The 18287-nt window shown below is 38.4% G+C and overlaps 1 protein-coding gene across 1 annotated transcript; it reads left to right on the top strand.

Moving 5' to 3' along the window:
• Positions 1 to 122: 122 nt before the first annotated feature.
• On the top strand, positions 123 to 5532 carry LOC306987143 (uncharacterized protein). Its single transcript, XM_079591195.1, has 5 exons — positions 123 to 789; positions 3360 to 3644; positions 3863 to 4108; positions 4201 to 4272; positions 4360 to 5532. Exons 1-5 carry the CDS (start codon positions 741 to 743, stop codon positions 4455 to 4457), a joined length of 750 nt encoding a protein of 249 aa, XP_079447321.1. The 5' UTR covers positions 123 to 740; the 3' UTR covers positions 4458 to 5532.
• The last annotated feature ends 12755 nt before the right edge of the window (positions 5533 to 18287 follow it).

Here is an 18287-nt window from a genome sequence, read left to right as displayed (position 1 = left end):
TGTTGCCATGGTGACTCATAATATCTGGGCTCCATTGATAATGGCTTTCTATAGTTGTGGTGCACGCGCTCAACTCAGAGTCAGTCAACTTTGATTGAACTAACTAATTTCAGCTGATCTGTAACCGAAAACTCAGTTTCCCATCTCAGGGTAAGTCAACTCAGAGCTCAAGTTTTAACTCAGAGTTGGTTGAACCTCCTCATTTAAACAGACCCCAGCTCAGCAATCTGGCTTTATGCCTCTAGGCTGCGCGCGCACTCTGTAATATTTATAAACAGGAAAGTCTGCTCTGCTGCCCCGCTTCTATGGTTAAAACCATTCGCAACCCGTTCGTAACTGTTCGCCGATAACGCGGAAGCATAGGCAGCGAGGAATGTCATGTGATCACGTCTGTCTGAAACGAACATCAACCAGGCTCTTCAACATCCATCCCGGGTGGGGGTGGCCTAAAGATGTCTTGTCTCTCTATTGGAAGAGGTGATCGACGAACCAATCAATGCAGCGCATTTTTTTTTTTTCAACCGCTTGTGTGATAACCTGTATATTACATGTAAGCTTCTGGACAAAAAGCTGTTTAAAAGGGAATTCGGACGCTAGATTGTAAACCAATTCAAGAGCGACGCACTTTAACTTCTCTGCTCGCCCATTGAAAGAAACTAAGAACCACATAACAGTTTCTATCTCCATCTGACCGTCCCGATGCTGTAACGTTACTGAGTTCAGCAAGCGGACAACAGCCGATGGACATGTCAGAACTGTTAACCGCTCTCCTTCTCCTCATTACTCAAGGTAAGACATAGACTATTATATGATCTTGAAATAAATAGTTTAAGCAATCACAAATAGTTGCCGGTTATAAATCACACTGTTCTCTATTGTTCAAATAGCCTAGATAAACTCAATCAAAGCGATAGTCGGGGCATCATAATATAAATATCATTATATCTTAAGAGGCTTCATTTCTCCATCTCTAGTTCAAATCTAATTTAAAATATAGTTTGTTTCTGTGGTTTCTATATAAAAATGTCATAACAGCGGACAGAAAACGCACATAATGAAATACTACGAATGGATCAAACTTGGACAGACGCAGAGCTTGGCCCTGTCCTAATGGTAGGGATGGCTGAGGCGAAACACTCGTTCCGAAGCTTTGCGAGATCCAGAAGCGCAGATGTTTAGAAACACTGATCCGAAGCGTCACTCAAAACACCCATGTCACGTGACTATGGCCAGGGGTGCACCTATTTTTTTACAGTCTGTCTATGGGTGCACAGAACTGGTACGCAGGTACGCATGCGCGACAAAAATCAGGAATGCGTAATGCCACTTGTGTTACTACCTCTTATATACTTTTTTATTAAACTTTGAAAGTTTACAATGACATTTAACATCAAACATAAAACAAACAGATATTGGGGAAAACGTATAACAGATCTTACCTTATACAGAGTAAAACATTAAATTCTACAAATTATTTTTTTCAACAAAAGAGATGTTTTTATGCATTTCTTATTTCTAGTAATTGAGTTCAATGAGTCATGGAATATTTTAAGATCTTTACAGAAAAAATTAAAAGAGGGTGTTATAGACATTACTTTAGCTTTATGTATGTGAAACTTCCCAAGAAGAATGATTAACTTTAATGTGTTATCAATTATATCTGAGCCAGTATTACAGTCCAAGAAGAAAATCATGGCCTCATCTATTTTGATTATTTTGTAATCTTGAATCTGAAACGCTTATACATTTATTTTGTGACTGTAAATACTCTGAAGACTTTTGGAAGCAGGTATCTATGATGGTTTTTGATACATTCTACCTCTTATATACTGTCTATGGTTACTACGCGCCTTTGCGTACTGTCGCCAAAATGCAACCTAGGCAGTGTTAATTAATTTTTTTCACAGATGAAAACGAGACGATAACTAAATAAAAACCTTGTTTTAAATGACGACCACCACTATGACGAATAAAAACCAGACGGAAATGTAAGGGAGGGACGATTGGGGAAGTGATCCAGTCAGAACTGATTTGCGTTTGTGGAAGATGCGCACATTTGAATTGTAACGTGCTGATCTACCGAGTCGGCATGCGCTTCATGCATGTCTCAAATCGTTAAAAAATGTAAACGTCTGGGAGAAAGAGAAGAGCAGACAGATATATCTGAATAAGAGTGACGACGCGAAAGACAGCTTTATTCGGTATGTTTTTCTGTGCGAACACACACACACACACACACACACACGACCCGAAGCGTGCAGCCCCACCACACATAGGACTGAATCGAGCTCTCTTTCGCGTCTGAATGGACAAATACACACAACATTATGTCTAAATGTCCGTTTTGGAGAGTATTCACGTAAACACAGTCGGTTATGTCTTTACAGAACGTACCGTGCATCAGTGCAATTGGATCTGCACACTCGCTCTTAAAGTGACAGTGCGTAATAAACCTAATGCCTTCTGTACACTTAATATTGATCAAACAACAAAATAAAAAGAGAAAATTCACTGCTCTTTAATATCTTTAATAAGGATTAATTATATTTAATTTATACAAATACATCTATCTGAACAATCAAATAACACTTCAAATTAATTTTTTTTCTATCATTTTAGGTCATTCTTTTCACGCTGATGTAAATTTAAGTGTTCGTTTATTTTTATTTGATAAGTTTGGTTTTAGTTAGTTATTTTATGCTATAAAAATGGAAATGTGACGTCATGATTGACAGCTGTGGCCACGCTACATATGGGGTGAGTACCAAACACATCTCCTGGTCCTCACCTGAGTAACTCACTGAAAAAGTTATGTGCACCCCTGAATATGGCCAAACGAAGTCTCGAAAAGTTTCATCAGCTTGTCAAGGTTGTTTCAGATCAACACCTGCAAGGGACCACTAGGTGTCCCCGTTGAGACGGGTGTCGGATTGATTCGAAGCCTCGATCTGCCCACCTCTACCCAATGGCACACTTCACTTTCGGCCTTACAAATGCTGCGGTAAAACTGTCGCCGAATGCCATTTGCAATTTCTCAGAATAGTGTGAGCAGCTCGCGAGCGCCCCTGCAGGCCAAACAGGTGTAACAGGTGTTGTGTGTTTCACAGTGAGGCGTTGACATAACAAAGGAATTCAGAGTTCACTAAAACTGCACTGACACATCTCTAGTTTTATAATGTCATCTACATCAACACTTCTAATATTGTTGTTGCCTTCATTTATTTTATTTTTTAATCCAATCCACTAAAACAACTCTATTAGAATATTTATGATCACATTGATTACAGAAAAAAGACAGAACATTTATTTTTCAGTATTGATAGTTTGTATTGAGTGAATATGAGTGTGTGTGTTTGCAGGATCCTCCACTGAACCTGTGTCAGGAATAAAGGGAGGAACCGTCTCTCTATCGTGTGGATCTGAGGACAGAGAGATTGTGGACATCAGTTTATACGGTCCGTTAAAACACATCCCTGTGTGTGTGAAGAACTGCAGCGGTCGAGTGTTTAAAGAAGGATCATGTGACGTCGTCATCACAGATCTGAGACTGAGGGATGCTGGGAAATACTTTTTACATGTTTATTACAATAATGATCAGACAGAAGTGGAGCGACAGATCCTGAAATATCATCTTCATATTCACGGTAAAGTCAAAACTGATCAATCATCATCATGTGTTTTAATAGTGTTGGTGTTGTGTGCAGGACTAGAAACACAAACACTGAATGGGACAAACTTAATATTCAGAGTGGATTGAGTTTTCCAATGTTTACTTCTGCTCCCCCAATACTAGATATGTGATTATGGTCTTGATTAAATGACACTTATAATAATAATGATGTATGTGTCTGTGTGTCCTCAGATGAGATCTCAGTGCAGAAAGGAGAGGATCTGGAGTTGGATGTTCTGTTGATCAACGCTGATAAAGTGGAGAGAAGCTCGAGCTCAGGCTGGACAGAGCTGTGGACGAGAGGTCACGGGGTCAGCGGTGATCGACTGACCGACAGAGACGAGACTCTGATCATTCATGAGTTCACAGTCAACGACACTGGAACATACAGAGTTCTGGACTCAGATAATGAAGTCTGGATCACAGTCACAGTCACCGGTGAGAGAAGATCAGTGGAGGAGTGGAAATATTATATTTAATCAGTAAATTAACACTAAACTGCATGAATAACCTTTCAATATTCTGCACAGAATCTAGTCTAGACTCGAAGGGGAATCTGAGCGACACAGATGAAGACGACACTGACGACACTGAACATCGACGTGAGTAAACATGAGCTTTACAGGAGTTCTGCAACACTGAATTTAACATTTGATAAACTCTCTTCCCACTTCTCCCTTCACCTGTAGATTACTGGATGTTGCTGGTTGGACTGACAGTTCTGCTGGTTCTGCTCACTCTGACTGCTGTCGTGATACACAGACGTCGCCACAGAGATTACTTGTAGTGTGTCTCTTGAAGGGAAAAGCACTGAGTTCAGGATCAGAAGTATTGAGGATCTGTGGATCATGATGAACTAGCGCTGAAGTTTTCGAGTTCAGCTTCTCTGTCTCAGGACTTGTGTTGGTCTTGTACTGGTCTTCGGTCATGTTAGTTGCTCTCGGCCGAGTCCAGTAATATATGCTTTTTTCTCCATTAATCAAAACCATTTCCTTCAGAGGAATCTGTCTACATATTTCTGCAATATTTAATGTTCAGTGCGTATGAACATTTGTGCTGCAATCGTTCCTCAGGAATCTGTGTGTTACTGAATCTGCATTTAATATTAATGTAAAGCAGCCTTAATGATCTAATACATAATCTGGGAATTATTATTTCTATTCCATCAACTGCTGGATTGAGAATGAGTTGAGAACCGATGACTGAGAATGTGTATCTGTGTCAAACTGTAAGACAAACAGTGTGTGTAGGAGTCATTATGTTCACCTTTAGATGGGTTCATTAAGCTGTTATTATTTTATCCACTTGGGGAGTGTTGCCCTGTGACACTGGGAGTCAGGCATATTTACAGTCAATCAGTCAGGAAAAGGTGTGGACGGCGGGAACACGGTTCTTACCGTAGCGAGAGCACAACTGCACTTTATTAATCAGCTCTGGGTGAAGTGCCATTTTATGAAAAATACCTTTTCTGCCTTTATACGGGAACACCAAAGAGAGCAAATGCCTGGACTCAGGATCCTTCTGCTACGTGCCATCCATGCTGAGGCTTATAGGATCGCCTCCACAGTGTGTGTGAGCATGTATATATGAATATTTTATACAGTTTCCTATTTAAATATATATGTTGCTTTTGTCTGTTTAATTGTTTTAATTGAACTGTGAGTGAACACCTAAAGGGACATTTCACGCAAGTGCTCAAATGTGAAATGTCATTGTGTCTGCCGTTGTTGTTGTTGTTTTCCTGATGTGATTGTTTAAAACTGATCATTTGAACAGTGAGAACTAATCCTAAGTGGTGTTTATGAAAAATTACCATTTTGATGTACCATTGTGATTTATCAATAAAAACGAGTGTAAAGTTTATAACTTCTACTTTGAAGGTGGTTGTGTTGTAGTGAGTTTAAAAGAAAACTCAAAGACCTGTTCTGTTTATTTATTTATTTTTGTTGGTTTGCATAGATGTCAATGGAGGGACAGACAGCTCTCAGATTTCATTAAAATATCTTCATTGTGTCCCGAAGATGAAGGAAAGTCTTACGGGGAACAACATGAGGATGAGTAATTACTGACAGAGTTTATATGTCTGGGTGAACTAACCCTTTAAATGCTGTTTTACGGCAGAATAAAAACCCTGAATGTACTTTTTGCATTCAAATAAATAAAAGAATTTTGCTTATAAATGTCTTCTCGTATCACTTTATTAAGGAAAAACACCTTTTTTTGTTGTTGTAAATTTCCATTGCACCCCTGAAGATCTTACTGCGCTCCTACATTTTTCAACTTATTAGCACATGTTGTCCTTCTGAAAGTTAGCATCAGGCCCTGAGAAGGAAAGAGTGATGGTACTTCCCTATAGTCAGGCTGTAAGCTGTGATACTTCCCTATAATGTTAGGCTGCATAGTTTAGAACAGCCGGGACCGGGAACACTTCCCGTAATCCTGATGTACTTGGTACATCATAAGAAGGTTTTTTTCTCCATTCTGTCACCTGATGGAGTTTTGGTTCCTTGCCGCTGTTGCCTTCCTTCTAGCTTGCTTAGTTGGGGACATTTAATATTCAACAATATTATAGATCTGCCTTAAAGGTGGACGATGATGAAATTGTTTTTTGTATTATTTTCATGTTATCACTGTGAAGCTGCTTTGATACAATCTGTATTGTAAAAAGCGCTATATAAATAAAGATGACTATAGGACAGTTAGACCTGTAGAGCCAGACAGTTCATGCTAAAGTTCATGATATGGTGCAATAGTTCAGGGCACTGTAAATGAGCAATACTGCCATAGTATTGCTCATTGCTCATTTAGTATTGCTTGTGGATTGTCATCTGGGGTTGTTATTGTTAACTTACCACACTGCTGGACTAAAGCCACACACACATGAACAATCTCGTCAACTGTTGCCTCTTCTGTGTTTTGCCTTCATCCATCAGGATCTTCATCAAACGCATCGGATCATCAGGATGTGGAACCGTCCCTTGACGACCCCAATCACTCTTTCTTAAAAAAGGAATATATATCTCCTCTGTTTTTGTTTTTATTGTTCTTGTAATTCTAATGAATTATTTCACATATAAAATATTGATCATGTGAGTACTACACAATCCGTCCGAAGTTCATTCAATGTGAATTCTGATATTGGATTTCACACGTGACTCCGCAACTTCTTTCCCAGTTTCCGGCCGGCATGACCGAGAACAGCAAAATCTTCCACAAGAGTAAACCCCTGTCAGCCCGTATCTGTAATAGAGAATTCAAACATACGAACAATTCATCGATTAAAAAAGGTCAGGGATATTTTCACAAGTAATGTCCCCATCTGGACAAACTAGTACCTGGTCTCCTGACTTGTGGAAGCTGGAAGTTAAAAAGCCAGACTGCCTCACAATACAGACACCAGAACAAATCCTAAAAAAATGTGCACACAACTGTTTTCAACATTGATAATAATAATGAATGTTTTTTGAGCATCAAATCCACATTAGAATGATTTAAAGGATCACTGAGTGAAATAACTAGGCTATGTTCCTAAATACGATCCATAACATTAACGTTACTGTCAAAGGATTAATTTTAGTATGGCTAATGCACACTTACCCTTTCAAACTATTCATCAGAACACACGGTGTGCAATACTGCATGTGTACATGTATACTGGAATGAATATTAAATGAATTATGAACATGGTTATTCACTCAGTAACCATATCTCCAGTTTAATTTCAACTGACCACACTGTTAACTGTTAATGTTAATGCCGTCTCTGTATCATATATTTATAGAAATGTGCAGCAAATGGTAAATGTAGCCTATTCTACATTATGAGAGCACCCAATTTAAAAACAATGCGTATTAATGCTGTGTTTCTGCTACTCCCCAGAAAAAATGCTATTATATGTAAGCAATTTAAATGTACAAATGTACATAATGCGTCAATATTTACAGATAATTGCTGCAAATACATGGATTTCTCGGCAGCACTGCTTGCGCACGCAACCATGAGGCAGAAAGAAGACGTGTCTCTTGTAGGCTAGCGGTGTCTGTAAGTCTAAATGCCACACAGTTGTTGCGTGGTTAATACCAACAGAGCCAGTGCTGGGTGCTTGATAAAATATTTCTCTAGTGTACACACTTGGTGTCTGAATTAGATAGTTGTATATATCAGGCCATTCAATTGCTGGCCATTTTTTGTCATCCACAATCCACAGATCGTCATGTATAGCGTAAGGATCTGGCAAGATTCACCATTGCCGAGATTAGCCTACGTTTTTTTTTAAATAATCAGCACGGTCGGCGCAACTCTGTTCTCATAGCCCTACATGAGGGACATCAGGGAATGTCTGTGCAGAGAGAGAGAGAGACGGTGTGGTGGCCTGGTCTGAGTGGCCAAATCAACGAGCTTGTAAAAAACTGCAATTAATTTTTGATATGTTTTATCTTACCTCAAGGGCATCCAAGATGTAGGTGTCTTTGTTTCCACAGTATTTTCAATTTTGATATTTTTAGGTCAAACCGTTGTTGTCTGACAGTCATATCATGCAGGTCTATGGGGTCCACCTCAAAGAGAATACACTGAGTCCAAATTAAACATGATTTAATGACTCGTAAATGTAAGTACACATTGATGCCCTAAGACACGAAACGAGCGGTTTGTGTGAGAAAACTAACAGTATTTATGTCGTTTTTACCTCTTGTAATCACAGTTATGACTGTGATATGACTGTCTGTCAGACAACAACGGTTTGACCTAAAAATATCAAAATTGAAAATACTGTGGAAACAAAGACACCTACATCTTGGATGCCCTTGAGGTAAGATAAAACATATCAAAAATTAATTTCAAAGTGAACTATCCCTTTAAGGAACGTGCCAATTCAGTGGAGCCTTTAATGCCCAGTGTGCTCCTTGAACAGTAACTGTGTTCTGGTGGTGGACTACTATTCCAGATTTGTGGAGTTAGCAAAACTGACGTCCACGAGATCAGAAGATGTTACAGTACACCTAAAGTCAATCTTTTCCAGACATGGCATTCCAGAGCTTTTCTACAGTGACAATGGACCTCAGTTTTCAAGCCAGCTGTTCAAAGACTTAGCAGCAGCATGCTCAAAGCAATGGGGAGGTGGAGCGTCCTAAAGAAAGCAAAAGACCCATATCTTGCACTTTTAGCCTACGGAGCGACCCCATTGGCTAATGGATACAGCCCAGCGCAACTAGTAATGGGACGGAGACTTCGTACGCCAGTTCCTCAGCTTCCCTCCTTGCTCATTCCCAGCCTGCCAGATGAGGCTACAGTGGTGAAGAGAGAGAGAGAGAGAGAGAGAGAGAGAGGAGATTAAAGGACAGTTCAGTGTTTAACAAAAGACATCGTGTGAGAGATCTTCCTCAGCTCTCACCAGGACAACCGGTGTGGATCACAGACACCAAGAGTGAAGGGACTGTCATCTCACCTCATTCTACACCCCGCTCATACATCGTGGAGACATCAGGAGGAATAGGCATCATCTATAGGCGGATCTTTTGTGACGTCGTGTGGCAAGAAACACAGATACCTGTAATTTGATTGTTTTGCACGTTTGGAGGAGGATTTAGAGAAGAGGATGGTTCACTCTTGCTGTGTGGTCGATTGCACGGCTCGTTGGGGGCCTGATAAAAAGTTTTTTCGAATTCCATCCGAAAAGGATCGCGAAAAACGAAAGAAATGAAGTGGTTGTGTGCAATTAGGCGATTGAACCTGGACGCTCCGAAGAAGTTCCTGCAGCTTCTGATCGAGTTTGTGAGGCTCATTTGTTCATGGTTAATCTTAGTAACTATGTATTTATAGAAGATTGAATAAAAAAAGAAAATAAAACTGAGTCAAATCAACCGAGTCATATGTTTTCGCGTTCTGATTCAGGTCTTTTAGCACGATCACTGCTTTCTGTTTGGCAGAAAAGATCGGCCCAACTTTTCGAGAAACAAAATAATCATAGGCCTCCAAACTTTTGAAAGCCTTTAATCTTTCATGAGTGAAGGGTCCAGGGGTTTCTATTAAATAAGAATAAATGTCTCCCCAGCAGTTGGCCAAGACACGGGCGAGTCGGACCAACGTTTTTTGTCATCCCAGATCTCATGTGGGCTTTGAATAACTTTGATTTTGTCACCAATACAAATTTTGAGCGTTCTCCAAACCTCCTCCGGCCTTAAAGGATTAGTTCACTTTTAAAGTGAAAATTCTGTCATCATTTACTCACCCTTAAGTTGTTTCAAACCTGTATGAATTTCTTTCTTCTGCTGAACACAAAGGAAGATATTTAGAAGAATGTCAGTAACCAGACAGTTTTTGGTTCCCATTGACTTCCATAGTAGGAAAAAAATATACTGCGTACAAAGATGTCAACAAAGATGAAATGGCCTGAAATTCCAAGTACACCCGTCTGTCCAACAGAGGGCGCCAGGCTCACACCGAACTGTTCAGAGTCTGCAGTTAAGACTCTAAAGGCAGCTTCCCCAGGTCCTGTCAGAACCAGGTCTGGTAGAAGTGTCATAATAAAACCTCAAAGACTTGTGAATACAAAAGAGTTACATAAAAAGAAAGTGTTCATTAAGTTGTAAAAAGTTAAAAAAGAGAAAAAAAAGTGTTTTCATTCATGCAGTAATTGTTCATTTAAGTCTGCATTCATCTCCTAGAAAGGGGGATGTGGAGTAATAGGTTTTATTATGAAGCGTCTAACAGGAAGTACCGGGAACTAGGAAGTGCTCGGGGGTCATGTGAAGGAATGGGAGTTGTGGAAGGGGGCATTAAAGGGATAGTTCACCCAAAAATGAAAATTCGGTCATAATTTACTCACCCTTAAGTTGTTTCAAACCTGTATGAGTTTCTTTCTTCTGTTGAACACAAAATAAGCTATTTTGAAGAATGTTGATGGACCGCATTGACTTCTATATTAGGAAAAAAAGATACTGTGGAAGTCAATGGGGTCCATCAACTGTCTGGTCACCAACATTCTTCAAAATATCTTCTTTTGTGTTCAACAGAAGAAAGAAACTCATACAGGGTTGAAACAACTTGAGGGTGAGTAAATGATAACAGAATTTTCATTTTTGGGTGAACTATCGCTTTAATAAAAGGTTGTTCTGTTTTGTATGTTGGTAATAGCTGGGCTTGTTTGTTTATTGTTTGTGTAAAATCAATAAAATATATTTAAAAAAAAATAAAAAAATAAATAAAAGGCTGTTCAGTTGCTCTACAATGTGTCGCTTGAATCAATGCCCAAATACACGACAGTTATTAACGTGGCTATAATTATGGATGCTTGAACATGTTGAAATATATAATATTATAATTATTCATAAGTACATAGTGTCATAACTACATCTCTGACGTTTATAACAAACCAACTCGTTTGAAGATCGGTAGAAAATTGAGCAAGTTATGGTTATTTAATAAGTACATGCACCATTAAAACAATGTTACGAGTGAGCGAGCTGACTGTGGCAAGATGGCCGCCGTGTGCGGACGTCGACCTCCATTGGCCAGCAGCGCGGACGAGACATCTAGCCTTTATGGTGGTTTATTTTTTATAAATCTTTATTAAATCTCTTTGCGATACAAACAATAAGAACACAAATAGAGTAATTAATACAACCCCCCCCCCCCCCCCATTTTTTTTATTTTTTTTATTATACTAGAGAAGAACCAGGGAGAAATTCAAATAAATACATTAAAAATAGAGCATAGCTAACTGAATGGTTTTAGCCGCCTTGCCTGGATGGGTCTGTCTGCGGACTGCAAGAGAGGAGCGTAACAGGAAGAGTGGGCGTAACTTACTATTGTCTTTCTCTGGAAGTTTTTCCACTCACACTGGCAATCTGAGCTGTGTGATTTTGATGAAGCTTGCCCTGAACGACCGACATCTAAAGCAGAGCTTTCACCATGTAAGTTTTCATATTTTTAAATATAACGCCAGCTTGTGAGTTTTTACCAATAGTTTTGTCTGTTTGTGGGAAACTAATCCTGCTTGTGATGTTAAGGAGATTCAATGTCTATGCTGATTTTTGCCACGATTATGTGATTAGCCTATTATTATTATGTTTTTATATTGCGATTATTAATATAGCCTACTTGTTAAAACGTTTTAACTTACTCCGATTGGTTGGTAGCAGGGGAAATAACTTCTAAAACCTGTTGCTTGTATATTTACAAATGTTTTATTATTTTACAAACACAACTCTGCCCGGCATTTATTTTTGAATCGGTTCCTGTGCATTTGTAAATCCCCTCACGCATCTGTGGATTTTGAAATGCAGAGAAATCCACAAATAAGTGGACGTTATCGTTTCAACAATCGATTTGGCTTTACACTCGGGGCGGGAACTGATTCTTGCATGCATCCTTGAAAGGAGCAGTAGAGTAGAAGCGCTGTGTGTGTGTGTGTGTGGTAAAAAACACTGTTTTCAAAAGATTGTTGGTGTATAACCCCGGTTTCACACTGCACGCGTTAGCTGAGCATAAGCAGCGCGTATTTTTTTCGGCGTGCATGTTATTCAATGAGTGCATTCACACCGGCGGCAGGAGCGGCGCGTCAGCAGCAGTGCCGCGATCGTTTCGGCGCCGAGTCTAGGGGTGCTTCTCAATTCTTATTTGTGCGTCCTCGTTCCTCGTTTCCTTTCCTCACGTCTCAGCTCCACACCCTGTAAGGACGCGAGGGAAGCTGCAAGGAAAGGAAATGAGGATGGAGGAATCGAATGAAAGCTTTTCTACATTGGAATACTTGATCACTCGAGCGTCACTTCACAGCGTCATCAGCTGCGCTCAATAGATCTGCCCTTATGTTGTTGAAGTTTGGTTATTTAAGAAATTCATAATAAATAATATAAAGCAAGATACCCTGTTGAAATATGTGACATGTGTGGTTTATATAAACTGCAATAAAATTATATAGCTATAAAATTATTGTGACCGATGTGAAGGGGGAGGAGAATTTACATGTGCGTCACGTTAAGTCAATAAAACACTTCCGCATACTGTGTATCCTCGCTCACAGCTCCTCTGGAAGCCTCCTCACTCCTCACTCCTCGATCCTCGCCTCCTCGCGGTGCAATTAGAGAATTGAGATGTCCTTCAAGATGGCTGAGCTCGATCGGTTGAGCTCAGAGAGGAGACGAGGAGGGATATTGAGAAGCACCCTATTTCTGCTGCGCTGCTCCTGCTCAAATAAAGTGAAAGCACACTTTTGATGGACAAAATAAATATGATTTCACACAAAAAGTGCCCAAAATGCACAGATTTTGCATGTGTTTTAACAATAACTGGAGTAGGCTATTTCAGAAAAGAAAATGAGTCTATAAGATGTACCCATTTAAACTTGTTTTTATTTCAGTTTGGGTGAAAGTAGGCTATCGCTATGATAATAAAAATAACTAAATAAAGTACAATAGCCAGAAAATATGATAAACTTTATTTTAGTTTATTATGTAATACTCGGACAGGCTAGCAATACCCAAATCAAAGCCGAGTTTGCTGTCTTTTCCCCGCCGATCGAGTTTACAGTTCAGTCCATTTTTATACATGAAACATGAACAAGTGATTTTAAGGAAGAATTACAATCACAATAAAAAAAATGACATAGAAAACATGCATTTCTCAAAACAGCACTATTTACAAAGTTGTAATGAACATTTTTTTGGTAACACTTTATTTTGATGGTCCCTTTTGCACATTCTGTTAACTATAACTGTGCAACTACATGTCCACTAACTCTCATTAGAGTATTAGTCGACTGTCTGCTTAATATCTGCAAACTCTTTATTGTGATGCTCCTCCAACAGACACTCTACTACTGACTATAAGTAACTTTGAAAACTACATGCCAACTTATTCTAACCCTACCAGTCTACTAATGCTCTACTAACACAGTAATAAGTAATCAGTTTTGAGCGCCACATTTATAAAAAGTATGGAGGAGATTTAAACTGTGCTGCAGTTGTTTGTGATGTATTGGTTTACTAACGAGGTAATTAACAAAACGGCAGAAAAGAGACGAGCACTGATACTATACGTGTTCAGAAAATTTCCTGTTACACAAATACGCGTAATAAAGCCTGAACCTCGCCGTCGGTCCAGCTGTGTGTTTTTTTTTTTTAAATTAAATTCCATATTTGCAGACAGACAACTCTTAATGCATGAAGCCACGCAATAGAGTTTTAAAAATGCCGGTTAAATTAGAATGCTGCGTGGAGTCATCCAGTCAAAATGCGGCGTGAACACAACCAATCAGCATGTTCAGTGCACAAGTCCCGCCCCCGAAAGTTCCTGAACTTTGAAAAAGTACCACCTCGCCAATAGACATCAGACGCCCTATTGACCGCTACTGCCTACTAGCGCGGTCGAGCCGTGGGGCCGCCATCTTAGACCGGTCACCCGCTCCACTCAGTGTATTCTGTATGGCAGGAGCAATGATCTGTCAGCGCATTTAATTAATCATAACTCACTGAAGACCGAACTGATTTTCACGCGGGGTTTTTTTTTCTGCAAATGTCATTCATGTAGCTATGATACAGGACACATGGTTCGGCATATTTTAATATTCATAGTAGGCTTGACAGTAATATAATATTCTGATATAAGATATAAAGTGACCAGACGTCCAAAATCAAAATATGTGATGTAGGGTATAAGGTATTTTATAAATCACACACTATAAATATGATAAAGAAGCAAAAACAGATATTTGCAGTAAAGTAAGATATTTTAATAAGTTGAAGAAACAATAATGATTTGTGACACACACACACACTTACTCTCTCTCTCACACTCACACACACACACACACACTTACTCTCTCTCTCACACTCTCTCTCTCTCTCTCTCTCTCTCACACACACTCGATTTGCGCATCGCCGTCATGTGTGTATTACACAGGTAACGTTATTATTGCTTCCTGATATCACGTGCGCAAACACAAATAACCTATATTTATATATATTTATACTACAGGGCCGATGAATGCTTGTATCTGATAACCGAGAAGCTCTTGTAATTATTACTTTAACTTACCCAACCTCTCCATGCCGAGTGATGCAGTAAACACAGCCTAGCTAACGTTAGCTGGCTACGATTTCAGTACAGTAATATCAAAGATCCTTGCTCCTTCTCAATTATCTGGTAATATTCTATTCACAAAATACAACCAATATTACGGTAATGTTAAAATGTACTTGTGAAAAGTAATCCCGGGCCCTATTTGCGCTGGTCCGCCGATTAGAACAGGAAAATGCTCCTCAGTGCTCTGGAATCTGACTGCTGCTAAGCAACGAAACTAGGAGTACGACCGGTTTAAGATGGCGGCCGTATTTCTCGGTGCCCAGCGACCAATAGAGCATCTAGTCTCTATATAATATCTATGACCTCGCCAGCAGGGACTTTCTGAGGGGGAAATATTTACCCGGAACTGCATTTAGACCCTGATTCCTGCGGTGTAAACACACCGAGTACCACCCCAAAGTTCCTAGTTCCTGGGGAAAGTTCCCACGGTGGAAACGCGGCTTATCATTTTGCCAGTTAGTTTGACCTTGTGCCCCTCCCTATTATATATCATGTGGGTTTGACAGTTAGTTAATTTTATAGATAGTTGTACGGATGTTTTTGTTCGTTTGAAGTCAAGAAGAGTTATATAGGAAGTGTGTGTGTGTGTGTGTGTGTTTTGACAGAAGCTTTTGGTCTTCCAATTATTTTTAATGAATGGTTTTTGATCGTTTGAATCTCGTCCGTCCCTCCCACACTGTGAGTCTATACGTGCTGTACTGTGAAACTGAGAAAAACCTGTGAAGTACTTATCTCACACAAAAGTTGAAAAAACATTCTTTAAAAGAATATAAATGCTTATAAAATAAAACGTATAATATAAATATCTTACTAAAACCTCACACAAAAAGTTGAATGATTATAAAATAACTTACTAAAGTTTTAAAGCTAAATGAGATGCTTATAATATAAAATAACTAAAGTTGTAAAACATTCATTTAAATTATATAAGTGAAATAGAAATAAACATCTTACTAAAAATCCGCTGAACCAAGCATTTCAGTTTAAAGTTCAAAATGGAGTCACAAAAAGCATGTTTATAGAGATAAACAAGTTTAAGAATTCAGTAAACATCGTGAACCCATTCATATAGTCATTCAAGAATGTCTCAAAACATAGGGAGCACGCCTCTATGTATGTCTTAGTGTGTGTGTGTGTGTGTGTGTGTGTGTCAAAGCAGTAAAGGAGCCGCGCGCAGCAATGTGAAAGAGTTTCTACATTCAAAAAAATGTATTTAAAGGTATACAAATGAAATGCTTATAAATAAAAATCTTACTAAATTTGAAAAACATTCATTTAAATGATATGAATAAACATCTTACTAAAAATCTACTGAACCGGCTTAGATAAAAATCATCTTACATGTTTAGAGAGTTGGATATAGCCGTCCATATACATCCTATTCCACATGTGTTTCCTGAATGATTCCTGAAGTGTTTCTCTCTCACGTCAGCCTCTGAGGGGAGTATGTGCAGCCTCTGAGTCAGAGGGGGATTATGTGTGTGTGTGTGTGTGTGTGTGTGTGTGTGTGTGTGTGCAGCCTCTGAGTCAGAGGGGGATTATGTGTGTGTGTGTGTGTGTGTGTGTGTGTGTGTGCAGCCTCTGAGTCAGAGGGGGATTATGTGTGTGTGTGTGTGTGTGTGTGTGTGTGTGTGTGTGCAGCCTCTGAGTCAGAGGGGGATTATGTGTGTGTGTGTGTGTGTGTGTGTGTGTGCAGCCTCTGAGTCAGAGGGGGATTATGTGTGTGTGTGTGTGTGTGTTCAGCGATCAGAACGAGACATTGCAAATATTTTGTTAGTGCTAAATTTATTGTATAAGTATAAAAAGTTTAAATATGATCTTTTTAAAAATGAAAATATTGTTTAAATTAAATCTTTAAAGTTTTAATACATTCATATAATCTATTTATCGTTTAGAAGATTACTGTAATTATTTTGTTTAACAGTGACCTAAAGTAAAAATTTCATAGATATAAGTTAACCATAGCCATAATGATTTTTGTACCGTAACAGCATATTCTATCCATACACCTAAACACTGCCATCACAGAAAACTGCATTTTTACATTTTCAAAAATGAATAACTAAAAATAAATAAATAAATAATTTAATATATTTTCTAAGCTGTTTTGCACTCACACACAATAAGTTAACTAATCTCTATTTTTAAATTAAATGAATATAAAGTATATAACTTAATGAATAATAACAAATATGTTACTAAAATGTATTCAAACAATTTAAACAGTTTTAGCTAAATTAATATATATATATATAAATAAAAAAGTATATAAATATAAAAACACCTTACATTTTCAGAGCACTGAAGTAGTTCTTTATGCAATGATAAAAAACTGCAGGGTGAAATGAAGCTCACAGAGACGAGCGCAGTTACAGATGAGCCTCCGGGTCACAATGCCACAGTATATCTAAAGTTAGTCTGCGTTCTAGAGCATACATCCACAGTTTTATTTATACTAAATTCATTAAATGCATAATCTTAAAAGTTTAAATTAGATCTTTAAGGTTTTATTAAAATCGCATCTTCTATTTATCTTCTTACAAGACTGTATGATATAAGGTATAATTTTTTACTAAACAGCGTCTGTTCAAAAATGTTAATGTTTTTTCAAGAAAAAACTGTGCTTTGGGCGTCTTAGATCTTATTTATACACAAATATTTCAAACAGTATTTTTGTTCATCCAACATGAAATATGTTGTCAAAGTTTGTCACAATGTTTTTTGTTGTTGTTGTTGTTTTTAAGAAATCCCAGGACTTTGCTCTTATTTAGATTAAGTTGTATGATTAAGAAGATCACCACACATTTTCAGAGACGCGATGTGCCTCTCTGGTCCATGACGTAATAAGTAAAGTTTTTCTTGAGCGAATATTTAATTTTACTTGTCTTAATTCAAATCATGATCTTACTTTTTCTACGGTATAGCTATGATCTATTGCACGTATAAGATGTATATATCATTTTTACTTTTCTTGTATCATTATCCTTAATCAGTGTGGAAACACACAGGGTGACCGTGAAACCCTTTACTGAGAATATACTATCGGTTATCTACTCAAAAATATATGTAGAATTTTAAAATGTTAGCATTTGTTGATGCGACAGTTTGTCTGTTGGCCGCATGATACTATAGCAGGAAGCTTGCCCTTTGGCCTCCTCCATTTTGTAGGCTTTTTGTTAAAGACCCTACAAGATAGTCTTTAAAGGTACGCTGTGTAGACATTTCTAAATCAAAATCACAAGAAAAAAGTCAGAATCACAAGAAAATAAATCAAAATCACAAGAAAAGAAGTCAGATTTGCAAGATGTAAACTTGCAATAAAGTGGCAAACTCTGGTAATTATCTTTGAACAGTTGTATCCTGTGGCAGAGAGCAGCTTCCTGAGAAAGCAGAAGTACTGAGAGAACAATGGTTGTATGAAAGCTGTTGAGCTGTGCTTAAAGGTGGGGTGTGAGATTTGAAAAACGTCCGGCAGATTTTGAAAATACACAACTCAAATGGTCCTACCTTCTTTCCTTTGACTCCACCCATTCAC

The sequence above is a fragment of the Phoxinus phoxinus genome, assembly GCF_949152265.1.
Source record: "Phoxinus phoxinus genome assembly, chromosome: 19".
Taxonomy (NCBI): Eukaryota; Metazoa; Chordata; class Actinopteri; order Cypriniformes; family Leuciscidae; genus Phoxinus; species Phoxinus phoxinus.
Note: the sequence above shows the minus strand (reverse complement) of the source record. Positions and strands in the feature narration are given on the sequence as shown.

Excerpts from the sequence above, each read along its gene's own strand:
- LOC306987143 (XM_079591195.1), top strand. The coding sequence starts at position 741 with ATGGACATGTCAGAACTGTTAACCGCTCTCCTTCTCCTCATTACTCAA. Across the intron at positions 790-3,359 it reads CCTTCTCCTCATTACTCAAG|GATCCTCCACTGAACCTGTG; the intron begins GTAAGACATAGA and ends GTGTGTTTGCAG. Across the intron at positions 4,273-4,359 it reads TGACGACACTGAACATCGAC|ATTACTGGATGTTGCTGGTT; the intron begins GTGAGTAAACAT and ends CTTCACCTGTAG.